Source organism: Brachyistius frenatus, unplaced genomic scaffold (genome assembly GCF_029030835.1).
Source record: "Brachyistius frenatus isolate BFR_SWC_R1_liver_20210118 unplaced genomic scaffold, ASM2903083v1 Contig_12, whole genome shotgun sequence".
Lineage (NCBI taxonomy): Eukaryota > Metazoa > Chordata > Actinopteri > Embiotocidae > Brachyistius > Brachyistius frenatus.
In genome coordinates, this window is record NW_027210611.1 from 2,429,682 (window position 1) to 2,444,643 (window position 14,962).

The 14,962-nt window shown below is 40.4% G+C and overlaps 1 protein-coding gene across 2 annotated transcripts in view; it reads left to right on the top strand.

Annotated features, from left to right (window-relative positions):
• Nucleotides 1–14,962, top strand: part of agap3 (ArfGAP with GTPase domain, ankyrin repeat and PH domain 3) — a 112,758-nt gene that overhangs the window by 84,209 nt on the left and 13,587 nt on the right. For both annotated transcript variants that reach the window (XM_069692153.1, XM_069692152.1), the window contains exons 13-16: nt 3,089–3,244; nt 12,925–13,079; nt 13,543–13,633; nt 14,621–14,843. In XM_069692153.1, coding sequence (XP_069548254.1) covers nt 3,089–3,244; nt 12,925–13,079; nt 13,543–13,633; nt 14,621–14,843 — 625 coding nt within the window. The remainder of the gene's footprint in view (nt 1–3,088; nt 3,245–12,924; nt 13,080–13,542; nt 13,634–14,620; nt 14,844–14,962) is intronic.

A 14,962-nucleotide genomic window follows, 5' to 3' on the forward strand; every position in this document is an offset into this window, starting at 1 on the left:
TCACCCGTCATCCATCAGTTTGCATCACATCCTTGTCTCATCTCGTTGCTCTGAGAAATTAATGTTGCAACTCTGTTCTGATCTGTAATAATGTATTCATATACCGTTAAGTGTTTTTTCTGCTCTCAGTTTGCACGTCAGCTCACAGGTACTCAATGCACAGATAGCCTTTTCCTGTGGAACTGTGTTTTATACCTTGGCCTCCCGATGCGAGGGTGATAGCATGTGGGGCGTTTGATTTCTACGCCAGGCCGTAATGAAGTTTGACATTTAGTTTGGAGAGAGCAGCAGAGCGTGATCAGGCCTTGATTAGTACGCTCTAATTGAGGATAATAAGGGGGAGGCGGTGATTGTTTCTAATTTTTGCCATTAATTGCAGCCGTTGGCTTTGATTGAGGACAGGCAGGGCTGCCATGTCAAGGGGCCTGGCAGAATCATAGTGCTCCTTACCCGGAGCCTCTTGAATAACAATGAAACAACTCCCCCCGGTCCTCTTCAACACCCCCCCACCACCACCTCACACACACACCTCTCCCCCTACCCCCTGCCGCTCGCGCTCTCACCCTTTTTTTTTTATTCCCATTCATTCTCAGTGTAGCATTGGTAAAGGCAGGAAGCTGTTAGCAGCGCCCTCTTTGTTTCACCCACAACCTTCATCCTAAAGCATATTTAAGCTGTCATTTCCGTGGTGGGAGTGTAGTACACTGTAATCACAGGTTAGGCTGATACCTATTCTGCTGCCCAGGTAATCTTGACTGAGTGGTGCAGAGACTCCTGGTCCCCAGTGTGCTTCATTACCAGCTTGGTCCTCATACATAACACCGTGAATTGTCTGCTTGCAGGATCAGTCTAGTTTCAGCTTCATAATTCTCAATTTAACAAATGTAATTTACCAACCATGCATAGTTTAGAACTGAGAACCACTTAGGAACTTTATATAAAACCATTAGGTCTCCGGTGCTGTGATATTGTTGCTCACTGATGTGTTTTGTAGTTTTATCCGATCCCTGCTCCTATACGTTTGTTACATACTTCTTAAAGCCTGATGGGTGCAAACAAAAGGAGGTGTATCACCCTGTATATGTTTCAGGTGCAGACTGAGCAGGGCCGGGGTCATTTTCCACAACATTAGGGGCAGAAATTGATAATTAGAGGTGTTTATGACACGGTTGGGGCCCCTGAGGGGCAGCCCTCCCCTTTAACCTCAAGCGACATTAAACAAATGCTGGCTGTCACGTTGGAAGCAGGTTGGACCTAAAGTCTTCCACCCGCCATACGGAGCTGTGCTGGCGGGACAGACGCTAGTATAGAGAGGGAGGAGGAAGCGGAGAGTGGGAGGAGGGGGGCACATGGAGGACCCCTGTGCCCCCAGCTGTCTGAGCCAGCTAATGACTCGTCTCAGGGGGGCTGTTGTAAGAGAGCAGGGAAATTGAAACAGACGCCTCGACTAGGAGCTGCTACATGTGTGGCTGCGTGCTGCCATTCAAAACACCAGAGAGCTTAATGTATGTGCTCCAGCACAAGCACCAATGTTATGTTTATTAATGCGATGGCATATGATCAATATTATTATTTATCAAATAACATATTTATGCTGAAATATTAATATGATTTTTAAGAATGCTCCCTTATCATCAAACAAATTAGACATCGTTTTAATTAATTTCTTAATTTTTCCTCGTAATGACATTCTTGTTTGTATACATTAATTCTCAGAAAGATTAATTTCTAATTCGAGGACAGACGTAATGATGTGTCTCAGGTGTTGTCTCCTATATTTTGCCCACACTCACATAGTGTGTCCCCCGGCCCTCTGAGCTCCACTCCCCCCCCCCCCCCCATGTAAGCATCTTCAATCCCCTGCTGAGCCCATCTTACTCCTCCAAGACAGCCCCATCTCCCTAAAGGTAATGACCGAATTAGGCCTAATGTTGTACACTGGCTAATGGCACAGTGCCGCACATTTTAACATGTGCAACTGGCAACGACAACAGCAATAATCCCTGAGCCCCTTGTCCTCCTGCACTCCACCCCTGGGGCTGGGACGGTGCACAGGGAAATGAATGGTGTTTGCCACACTACAATGAGCTTTTGATGGGAGACAATGGAGGAGGCTGCCAGCACCACACAGGGTGGTAAGAAGAGAGCAATATGGGGCCCATCTACTGGCCCTCCCTCCCTGCTTCCCCCAGGCCCCTGGCCCCCGCTCCCAGATTCATAATGGCATCCGGAGGGGGAAAGAAGGGAAAGTGATGTCAAATGTCAGGAAATCAGAAAGATGGCAAGCTGACAACCCCCTCCTATCGTTCCATCCCTCCTATCCCTTTGCCCAACGGTAGCACAGGTTAATATCACATTTATAAAATCACTTACAAGAAACAAAGCCGGCTCTTAGCCCCCTGTCACTCTCAGACAGTCATATAGAGAGCTTTGCCACAGGCGAACTTAGGTAACCATTTGTTAACTGATAGCCCCGTACCTGTCCTTCACACCATCTAAAGCTGGAGTTACACCGTTACTTTTAGTCATTTTCAACTCTTCCTACTGTAGACACATTATTAGGATGTGACAAGTCTGCCTTTACTTTTCATGAAGTGCTCAATAACGTCATTCATTATTAATCCTCAGTGCTACTTCACAAAGATTTATACAGTTTAATACATCGATACATACTTTTCTCACTTTGTAAGATACATATGCACCAAGTTGAAATGAAGCTTTAAAGGAATAGTTCAAAATGTTTCAAATCTATCTCCATTATATACTGTGTTTATCAAATAAATGGTTTGGATTTTGTTTTCACTATCATACGTTGGTTTTCTTAATACTGGACTGGATTCTCAGCTTTAGCTTGTGAGATTGCTCTAGCATCATACCTATATTTGCTTCATTATGTTTTTGTTTTCACTGAGAGAGGATTTATCCCGATTAGTAGCCAGAATTGTGGCTGTGAAGCTAAGGCTCTTGACAGTTGAGAATAAACTCAACTAAATGGAAAGTAAAAAAAAACAAAAAAACAGGGATAAAAGTCCAAAGTACTTCTTTAGCATGAAAAAATAATGGTTGTTTTCTTTGTGTGTTTTTTCAGCCAACGGGATGAGTGATCCTGCGAGTTCCAGTGTGGGCAGTGCGACGAGTCCTAAACTTGAGCCACCTCCCTCACCGCACGCCAACCGCAAGAAACACAGACGGAAAAAGAGCACAGGCATCACAAAGCCGGATGGCTTATCTGCAGGCAATGAAGGTAAGAAAAAAATGATATTACAGCGTTAGTTTTAAAATTATAAAAACTTCTGAAACAAAAACGAAATTGCTCATGTGCTTTAGAAGAGCCGAAATGGCAAAAGAAAAGTGCAAAAGTTCAGAAAAGGAATTTGCACCCATGATCTGTCGGGATTAATTTAGTTTACATGTTTCTATGTTCAGTACAAAGCAGCAAATCGCTGGTTGGCTGCTGTTTACTGACTGGTTTGTACACGTACATGGAAGTGGGTCAGATTTGGGGGATGGGCCAAATCCCAGGATGAAGCTTCTAACTCGCAGGTGAAAGGAGGTGCGACGCAAACTGTTTTTGCACTTCTACACACTGATAAGATTCCTTCAGTCATTTTGAAAAAAGAGCATGTAATCTTTTATAATCTGACTGAATGTGTGATGTACATCAAGGTGTATAGTTTTGTGTCTTCCTGTGGCCTCCCTGCACAGTTCCCCCCCTCACAAACCACATTTATTTTACCGCTGTATGAATAGTGAATGTGGCCCTCCTCAGCAGGGGAGTGTCAGTCGGCTCTCCACCCAATTAATAATGATTCTTCAGCCCAATGATGAATGGAGCACCCTAATTGGATGGCATTGTGAAAACACTGAGATGCATTTCAGAGGCCATAAAACTGATGTCACCCGAGCGGGATGATCAATCAACAAGATTGATACGCTGGATAACAACAACAATGGCATTGACGCCTCCTAAATGGGGCTCAGCATTTATAATCATTATACTTTTTTATCACGGTCTCTGACAGCTTCTCTTTAAAGTCTGAATGGGTCTGTTGGCCACATTGTTGTGCAGAGGGAACATCATCAGCATCACGGAGATAAGTGGTATGAGATAAGTGGTACTCTTTTTATTGTTAGAGTAGTATGTGGTGACATCAGCATCACGATTAATCTGGATTAGGAATCATTGTTTATATTTTGACAGTATATCATGAGTTTCTATGTACAGGAAGAGCCAGCATTCTTTTTTCAAGATTGCTTCAGTTTTATTTGACGTGACTTAATATGCATCTCCTGGCAGAATTACACAGTCACATTAAAGTCTTCACTGAGTGATGGCTGACATTATCAAACAAATCTCACGAATAAGTATCCCACAAGGGTTTACTCGTGGACTTCCTGAAGGAGGAAGTCTAAGAGTAATCAGAGCGGTGGAGGCGGATTCTGAATGTTCTTTACATCATCAAACATGCACATTGTTTTCTATCTCGCTCATCGTTCTCCGCGAGGTTTTCTATTAGCATCAGCTTGTCTGTTCTGCTGAATGCTCTGCAATACAGACGTATTGCTTAAATATTGGATTCAGCCAAGTCTGGGATGTGAGTCCTGTTAAAAGAACAGGAGAGAGAAGAGGGGAGAGGGAAGGAAGAGGATGGGATCCTTGAATAAATTGCTATCAGTTTATCTCATTTACGGGGCAATCAGAAGCAGGCAATGCGGGCTGAAATTGAATTTTAGTAGTTGTGAAGCATCATAAATCAAAACAGCGTGAGAGTCTTAAGGTGAGAAATCATTTTGGTCAATGTGGGACGTGTAGGATGTACAAGAGAGTCTGGAGAAACTGTTGCGGCTACATCATCTCCAAATATGGCACTCCGGTACTTAGCAAGACTCTCCTACATGGCTGCTGAAGTGGGGGAACATCTAGACATATTTTACAACTTTAAATTTATTATTCTGATTATGAAAATGACAAATGGGTCAAAACTTTCAAATAGTTTTGCTCCACCCTTTGTAAAGTCCACTTTATTTCTAACTTGTGTCCAGTCATGCTTTCTCAAATCAATTTAAAGCTGTATAAAGATTAAATCTAAATTCTCTGTTATGTCTTCTGTGCTACACTTCCACCAAGGATATGCACAAGGCACACAGTCCCTAATATCCTATGCACTGTCAGAGCTGTGTGGTGTAATGAACTTCTCATGTGCTTAAAGAATGATGCAGGATGCATGGCGAGACAACTGACAGCCCCGTAATGTGTTTCCCAGCAGCCGCCCGGCGACGAGCGCTCTCGGTGTGTCGCTCGCCATAAACCCACTGGAAAATCGATGGCCGATAAAGAGTTGTGTTCAGGGGGAGCCCCCTCTGATTAATGCAGACTGTCAGGGAGCATCATTAATGTATTTCTCTTTTAAAGAAAGTGTATCAAATACTCATTGTTTTGGGGGGGTTTAGCTTGTCCAATGTGAGCAGGAAGGGAGGTGTAGGGACATCGGGAAACTGTGATGAGATTCTCCTTCCTGATGATTCCAGTTTTATGGGACAAGATATTTATTCTTGCTAAGGTCAGAAAAATCTGGGAGAAAACGAGAGAAAAATGTGGCCCTGAATGCTTTTAATGTGCTCAAGGTGTTAAGGTCTTTAGTCATCAAATAAAACCAAGTCAGCTCAAACTTTACTTGGATTTTGCATACTTTAGCGTATAGTGCAAGATCCCTCAAATACACATAACTTATAGAAACAGACTGAAGTACAGAATCACATGACAAGTAATAAGTAAAGAAGTTATGACCTCCATATCTCATGATTATGATTTACTGTCATGCATGTAGGTGTCCTAAGACACTCGGTCAACTCAGACATATGTTATAAACATATTTTTAGATTGAGCGTGACTTTCAATGTCACCATCTCTGATGTCTGCTGCAAATAAAGGTTCAGAAACCTGCTTAGAACTCATAGTAATCAATGCTTCAGAAGCATTTACCTTTTCTGCAGTGTTGAAGTTATTCAGTGATGTTTGTCAGTACATGTAATGGTACATAGAAAAAAATATACTTTTAAGTAACAAATTTGAAACAAATATAGCCTAAAAACTGGGGCTTTAGTAGTATCCTACAGGGCAACTCTACAGGGAAAAAGTATTAAAGCACTGTGTCAAACAGAGGAGGACAGTTAAATCAGGTGGCCACATAAAGTGAAATAGTGACTGAAAACCACCTTAATCTTGTCTCAGGTAAATCTGTTGGATCTTTTATTTACGAAATAAGAAGTCATGCTAACAAGATAATTTTTTGTCTCTGGTGAATCCAATGTGCGTCCGTACTAAAGACAGTGCTTGCATTCTAAGACATGCACTCTATAAACTATAATAAGCTCACATGGACGACCGCATTTGTGACAGAGTAGGACTGAGCTTACGTTATTTAACAAACTAATTTTTTTTTAATTAGAACGGGAAGAAAATTAAATAATCAGTTTAAGTTATCAGGTTGTTTCATTTTACATTTCAATTGGTTGAATTTAAAGTGATTAAAAGCCCTCAACACGATGTTATCAGCAGTTACAGGAGGATGGGGAAATTCTTTTTAAGTTTGTAGAAAGGACTCTCAACAGTATCCGGCATTATCAAATCATTGTAACAGATAAGGTGGAAATCTAGACCAGTCTGATCAACTGGAGCAGAATGTGGACATTTATGCGAGGGGAGGAGGATCACTGGTGAAATCTGACTTTAAATATCCATTTAAATGGAAAACTCAAAAAACTCAAACTGTGCGCTATCTTGCACTACCTAAACCAAGTTTGATATTACATGTCATTCTGCCCCAAAAGATGCAATATGAACTGAATATGTGAACATCAGTAAAAAAAAAAAAAAAATGTAAATAACCAAAAGTTGAAGCACAGATGAGCTTTAATATTAATCCAGTAAGTTTCAGCTCATCTTCATGCTGTTGACACGAGAAGTATGCTGTAGAAAAAGATCATTTACTACTGGATGGGGATGAGGAGTTGTGCTTAGCGATATGACCTTAAAATGATATCACAATTTTTCAGGGTATTTCTGCAACAACGATGTGGCAAAATACTGGAAAATATCATATTATTAATTTCCAGAACATACAGTTGCAAGAAAATATGTGTTCTAGTTATACTGTACATATGTCAGTGTGAATTTAACAGTTTTCTTGCAAATATTCAGTAAAACATTTACAAAAAATATTTAGTTTGTAAACAACGACAAGAACTCAGAGTCTGTATAAAAAAGTATTCTAGTCATTTTTTTAAAAACATTTTTTTGCTGTTTGTAAGTAACAGATTAAACATACATCACAATATTATGCTGCATAGCAAGTCAGGATATTGCCATTATCACAATATGAAGTTTTTATAACAGCATGACGTACACAGGACACATCCATAATGAGGAGCCTCAAAATAGTGTTGATCCGCTGGGATACAACCATTTTATAATCTTAAACGTAATAACAAGACTTCTCCACCAATACCAATTTGCGGTAATGTTGAGCTGCAAGAAGAGTAAATACTAACTTAACTGATGAGAAAACTGGTTTAAAGGCACAGAGATTCTTTTACAACAATGTTAATACCACTGTTAGTCAGGTTTTTAAAACTTTTGCTGGATTGTCTTCACTCTCTTTCGCCACACTAGTACCTGAGGTTCAGATCAGAAGAAAAACAAAAAACGTGCCGATCAATAATAATATATAGTTTACAGGGAAAGTCCAGGTTAATCCAGTATCCTGTTGTCCTGCACCTTTGTAAAGTAAGGGTTAATATCCTCTGGAGTCCAGCTGAGGATTAGGAAATGGAGGTTTAACTGCCTGTGCTAATGGTGGGTGTTTATCTCAATACTTTGTTTTGTCACTCCCTGACTCGCTCTCATTTCCGAAAGCTGTCCCTGGAGCCTCCACTCTTGTAATGGCTTAGCTTTCCGAGCGCCACAGTATGGAGAGAAAGGAATAACAAGATTCTCATTTGGGCTCTATACACACTGCCCACAGATACATGTATAATTGGCCCTGTTTTCATTCTGCTCTGTTGTTAAATGCGATAGCTATTAGAGTGGTGGTATTGGTGCTGATTTCATGTGTTTGTTTATTGTTGGAAGGTGTGCTTCTTGTTTGTTTGAGCGTGTGCGTGTGCAGGAGTGTGTGTGCAGTGTGTCGGATAGATAAAGAGTGTGCTCTATCTCTCTCTTCCTCACTGCTCTTTTCTTTCTGAGTTTGGTCGTGGTTCCCCTGGGGCCCCTGTTGCAGTAATGGCCTGCTCCTGATTGCTCTGATACAGGTTAGGAATATTGGCTTTAATGATGTGTAAAATGAGCAAGCAGTGCCTGTGACATTTACAGATGGCACCGCCCTGGCCTGTTCTTCCCAACTGCTCGTTAATTCACAGGAACGGCAAGCACTTCTTTAAGTGACTGCCTGATGCATGCATACAACACAACACAACACATCCTACACACCAAAACAATAGCTCACCTCGTGCACCTCTGCACCTTGTCATCGTTTCAGTCAAGCGTTCACACAAATGGATGAAATAAAGAGTCCTCAAGGTGAAGAGCTGTTTGCTAAGTCCTTTTAAAGGGTTCGTCACAGGGATTTCCAGAGGTCTTTGAGAGGCTTAGACGGAACAGAGGCTGTGTCGCAGACTGCCATATAGACAGCACAGCTGTGTTCAGCACCAAACCCCCGAGGTGCTAATCTGGTCCACAGGTCCTCTGCAGCACATCTGCTGCACAGGCACAGCAATAGAGGAATCACCATCCTCGGGTCACCCTGTGTTCTGTCAGGTTCCAGTTTGATTTTCAGGTCAAACAAATACCTTTACTGTCAGCCGGAAGTACTCAGGTCTTTCACTATGAAACAATACCACCACAACAATTACCAAAAAAAAGTAGAAGTCCTGCATTTAAAGTACAGTTTAAGTAAAAGTACAGAATTACCATCAGCTAAATGCTCTTCAAGTATCACAGTAATTATATAAAACACTATTTGATGAATAGTGATGCACAAAATAGTGTTTTACTTTCATAGCTGGTTTCCAACCTTGGGGTCAGGCCCCTCCAAAGGGTCACACAATAATAAGGGTGAGTCATGAGATCAGTAATAGTGAAGAGAAAACACAAAAATATAGTCATTTTTGGAATAATTTATCCGCCACAAAGTAGATACTTTTCCCAATTTGGGTCTTGTACAGTTACTTTACTTAAAAATGTACATTTAAGTGAATTTATCTGAAAAGTTTAAGAGTGAAATTACTTTTTAGTGAAACATTAAAAAATGTATAGACATCTGAAACGTGACACGAGGTCCCAACTACACTCTGCTTTTTTTGTAATTGGTTAATAGCCTAAAGGGTAGTAATCCACTGGTTTAATCGATAAAAAATTAACAGTATTTAATAGATAATTAAGTGTTTCATATGTAAAATCTAAACCTGCAAAGTAACTTAAGCAGATATACAGAGTGGAATAAAGGTACAATATTTCTGTCTGCAATGTAATAAAGTAGAGGCATAAAATAACACACAAGGGAGTTACTGAAGTACAAGAACTGTATGTAAGTATACTACTTAAGTATCAGTTACCCTCACTTCATAGAGTAAATATAAAAAAACTATTTTCCACCTATTTTTGCATCATGAAGAAACATTTTGCTAATTAAAGTGCTGTTGTGTCGCTGCAAGAAGCCATTAAGCATCGGATGAACAACATCTGTAACTGAGAGGTTCCCGAACAGTTTTATGATCCATGTAAATGTCGGACGAAGATGTGCATCTTTATCTCTTCCTTCCTCTTTGCAGCTCCACGGCCATTACGCCATAATTTCCTTTTTATTATGCCATGTTAATTAAGGAAAATCATATTTCGCACATTCTTCACAGTCGGCGCCTCCATTGGCTTTAAATTGTGTTCTTCCTTGTCCGCCCACTGGCAGAGCTCTGTTAATTTATTTCTAATTGGCAAGAACTTGTTGATCGTTGGCTCGCAGATAGATATGGTCAGGAGGTTAATGCTTATGTTAATGTGACATGGTGATCGTTCCTCTGCTAGCCATGTGCTAACTGCAACAATTGAGTAATAACAGAAGCACTAATGGCCCTTTTACAAGCTCATCATGGCAGGTGCTTGTGAGATAGCAGTGATACCTTTGACACATCGTTCATGCTCAGATTTACTGTCTGTGAGGCGAACACGTTAACCCCCAGCATCGTGCTTACACATGGGGCTGAACTGCTACACAGTGGATGGCATTAAAAAGTAATATCAGTGTGCCGGAGCTGCACGTATTGACGATACCTGCATCTCGCATAAAGCTCCCTGCTGCACACGCTCCAGTGTTTCATGGCTATAGTATGTTTCATGTGTGCATTACTATGCATGGAGAATTGGATTTGTTTTCCCTTGTACACTCATCAGTTTAAGAAAGCAGCCATCCATTGCTTTTTTAATCTCCATAATGAAAGTGTTTTAATGCCTCCAATTTATTGCCTGGGCAGCCAACAGAATAATTAGCTCTGTTCAGGTTTTTAAAAAGACAAAAACACAAGTACAACAACATTTGAGTCTGGAAACCACAAATTATAATCAAATGCATTAGTTATTGTACCTGTAGGGATATTGGCCAAAAGAAAATGTATTTCTACTGCATTTATTGCAATTAATCTTTTTTTATTTATTTAACTTTCTTTACATATTTTTTTGCTTTTATTCTCTTTTACTTTGAAGTTCCACAAAAAGTACCACCTTAATTCTGTCATATTATTTATATTATAATCCCATCAGTACTTAAAAATGTCACACCTACATGAAGACTTCTTCTCTCCAAGTCTAAATAAAGAGGCTTCCAAGTCTTTATTGATTCTCTCTGACCTCCAGTCAATTCCACAAACTAAATCAGATAATTGAAGTCGGTGTCGAGCTAATTGGATTATTGCTTTCACCCTGAAGAGATGGCCCTCCGCCGCAGCACTGGGATTGCTACATTAGTGGCGTCCGTCAGACATCTGTCATTTAACAGCACAGGACTGTGTCTCGCAGCAAGGAGGGTGGATTGATTATAAATTTAAACTGTAGTAATTTCTTTGATTAGATGATTGGTGTGACGATCTTATCATCATGATATTACCATCATTTTATAACTCATACAGAGCCTAATTAATATTGAAGAAATCCTATCAAATGCCAGAATGGATGACAGTGAAAGTCTGAATATATTTTTGGGATAAAAGAACAACTTGCTTTCCAACTTCTTTAAATGATAAATGATATCGACACCTTGGGCTATAAACATTGCACACAAATAGCATATCGGCACATCTATTTCCACGACATAGTGGATCAAAGGAAAAAACAATCCTCTCACGTCTGTTTGCCTGCAGTCCTCCAAACATGGTTTATGCTAATGAGGTGACTATTTGCATAGGCATAATTAGGTAATTACAAATCATTTGGCTATGAGCTCAAGCATGTGCGCAGACCAGAGACATTAACACGAGTCATATTGTACAGTACAGCGTTAATGAGTTGCTGCTGAACAGCAGAAGCATTGCAGCATGTGTTGGAACATATGTTGTGTCAGACCTCTTCTTTGAAAACGACAGGTGACATTTTCATGAATCTTAGTTAAACACAAAGAATGGGTGTAAAATTTTTTTTAAAAAAGGCACTGATTCCTAATGCTTAAAGCCAGTTTGAAGTAAAATGTCTTCACATTATATCAAGAAAGAGGAAATCCATTTTGAGATAATGGATATAAAAATGATAAGAGATTTTAAGGAACTCTTTATCCAAATTAATTTACCAAGCTTTCACAGTATTTACAATTTGTTTTTATTATATTGAAAAGTGTGATCTTAAAATTACTTCTCGCAGTCCTGAGGCTTGATTATTCAGTAAGGCAGGCAGGAGAGGCAGGAAACCTCTTCATAGAAAGTATAGAAAGCCTCTACGGAGGCTGCAAGAGTGCAGGTGATAACTCCAGAATACAGTCTGGTCGGTACCCTCAAAAACACATTTTCATGCGGTCCTTGTTTTTCATTTACAAAATGACGGGAACATAAACAGCTTTAACAAAACAGAAAAGTATACAAGGATTGTGCATGTACACGTGTTTGTATGTGTAGCAGCTCAAATTCAAGTCTAAACATACCAGGAATTTTTAATTTTCCATATTTTCCAACTTCATCATTGCATCAGATGGCTGCATATTTCTGGTTGATTTTTGTCTTTCAAATGACTTAATATTTAATATATATTCCATCTTACAAATATGCTTCATATTTGCATGCTTTGATTCCAGCTGGGTACCGTTGCTGCATGTCCTTTCATGCTCTTACCTGATTTCTTGTCAATCTGTACTATCATCTATTAATAATAAAGGCTAATGTGCCAAATGTTGACTCAAAACACCCAGTGAAGTATCCGAAACATTTATAGTACATTTAGATCAGATTCGTGTTTCAAAACACCAAAGTCTGTAAATCCAAACATCATCAGAATATTTTCAAGTGACAAACTCAAAAGTTTCAATGTTATAAAACTGTGTTGTTATTTAGAGTTTCAGCGGTCTCTTAAAGTTATATGGCTATGCCCAAAAGCAATAAAAGCGTTTATTATTTGGAGATTTTGAGGCAATCAAACAAAACCACAGCGCATAAGGTGCCAAGAACTCATTTGAATGTGTTGAGTTTAACCGAAGCCCGTGCCATCGTGGATCTGTGCATAGATGGGCCTCGCTAACTTGCAGAGGCAGATTGCACAACCGACACGCGTGTTGTGCCAGCTTACACGCAGCCCTTCAGTGTGGTGACAGATGCTGATTTTCCACTGTACAGATGTGAAACACAGAGAAGCCAATTAAATGCTAATTTATAGGGTTTTTTTTTCTTGTTTTCCAGAGCAAGAGGATTCCTTTGAGTTCATCATTGTGTCCTTGACGGGTCAGACGTGGAACTTCGAAGCGTCCACATATGAGGAGAGGGAGTTGTGGGTCCAAGCCATCGAGAGCCAGATCTTTGCCAGCCTGCAGTCCTGTGAGAGCATAAAGAACAAGGTACAGTAGGTCGTGAAAGATCAGAGGAACTGGACAGGATGGGCGATTATCGTCTGATCAAAACCTCGTCATCATCCTACAATTCTGCTGCTTCATTTACATTCTTCTTTTTCCCCTCCTTTCCAGCCTTTATTGCGCCTTCCCCCTCCTCACCCACTTCAAGCTGTCACATGTGGGAGGTTGTCAGACAGGTGCACCGCAGTGTGGGGGATCTCTTATTAGAACTGACAGACATCAGAGATAGAACGCGGCTTGTGTCAGCATACTGGGGAGACACAGCCTCATTTTCATATTCATATTTTCTCTGCCTCAGTCTGTTGCTAAGACTTTTTGAACAAGCTCTTCTCTCCCTCTCCTCGCTGGTTGTCTATGATTTGAGTCCAGCTATAATTGTTTGCCTTCTGTTACTTCCAACTGAAATAATTAGTTCCTGTTGACTTATTCTCTCCTTCATTTCTCACAGTCTCGGTTAGGCAGCCAAAGTGATGCGATGGCCATTCAGTCCATACGAAACGTGAGGGGAAACAGCTTCTGTGTGGACTGCGATGCACCCAGTGAGTAAAACTCTCTTAGCATTATCTGCTGTATATGTGACCAAATATGTCCAATTACATCATAAAAATCTGTAACTGCAACAGAATTGAACTTGATTGCTTAATTTTACTAAGGAATTACCAAGATCCTTCCAGTATGGTTGGTTTGCAGTCTCAGAAAGAGAAACAATGTTTAAAATTAAGTAGAAAAGCTGTCAATTCTATTTTAAGGTTGGATTTGTATGTACTTTACTCTCATTTACTGCCATTATTGTCAGTGACTGGAGTTTTTTCAAATCCAAACTTTAGCAACTGAGTGATACTAAAGTTAGCTGAGAAATTTGCAACCACTGTGGCTGCATCTGATTGAGCTAAACACCAGTCAGTCAAGAAATCCTACCAACAAACATTCTCCCATTTAGCTGGCCACAGCATACTTCAACATGCTGAATGGGACAATGGCCAACTTTAAAAAAAAGAATAATATTATTTCAAATACCCACCAGTACTTCAGTGTTTACAGAGTTGGCCCTATTATCATATGAGAAGAAGAGAAGCAGTTTGATCATTTTATTTTGCCAACTTGTGCATCATCACCATTGAAAATCTGTTTTGTGGCTAGGTTTAAAGCTAGTAAACATTCGTCAGACTTGTGACGCTAGAGACAGCATTTGGAGCCAGCATCTAGCAACCTTTACAGGAACTTCTGTCAAGTTGGTTTGATTTGTAGACTCGGTTATGTTGGATACTCCTTGGTCATATCTGAAAATTGACGCCAAATGTTCAAAATTCATGCGATCAGTAGAGGTGCAGAATTTGTTTCTTCGCCATGACTACATGATTTTATGTGAAAAGGTTTCAATGCAGTGTAAAAAAAAATTCCGACAGAGGTTATAAACATAAAAATATGTGTAAAAATCATCATCAATAAGCTGTTCAAGGTAATTTGTAAAGTCCTCTTGTTGTCTGGCTCCATTTTATAATCACTTCTTATCTTGTGTCATGCAGACCCGGACTGGGCCAGTTTGAACCTGGGTGCCTTGATGTGCATCGAGTGCTCGGGCATCCATAGGAATCTGGGGACACACCTGTCTCGTGTGCGCTCTCTGGACCTAGACGACTGGCCGGTGGAGCTCAGCATGGTGATGACCGCCATCGGGAACACGATGGCCAACAGCGTGTGGGAGGGCGCTTTGGAGGGATACAGCAAGCCAGGGAGCGACAGCACCAGGTTAGCATCCCACTGCAAGTAAAGGTGCTGCTTAATGAAGCGTACAGAGATTATAGAAGGAGAAGGCAGCACCGTCTTCTCTCCATTAGCTGCCGTTTATTAGCCACCCACATTTCAGC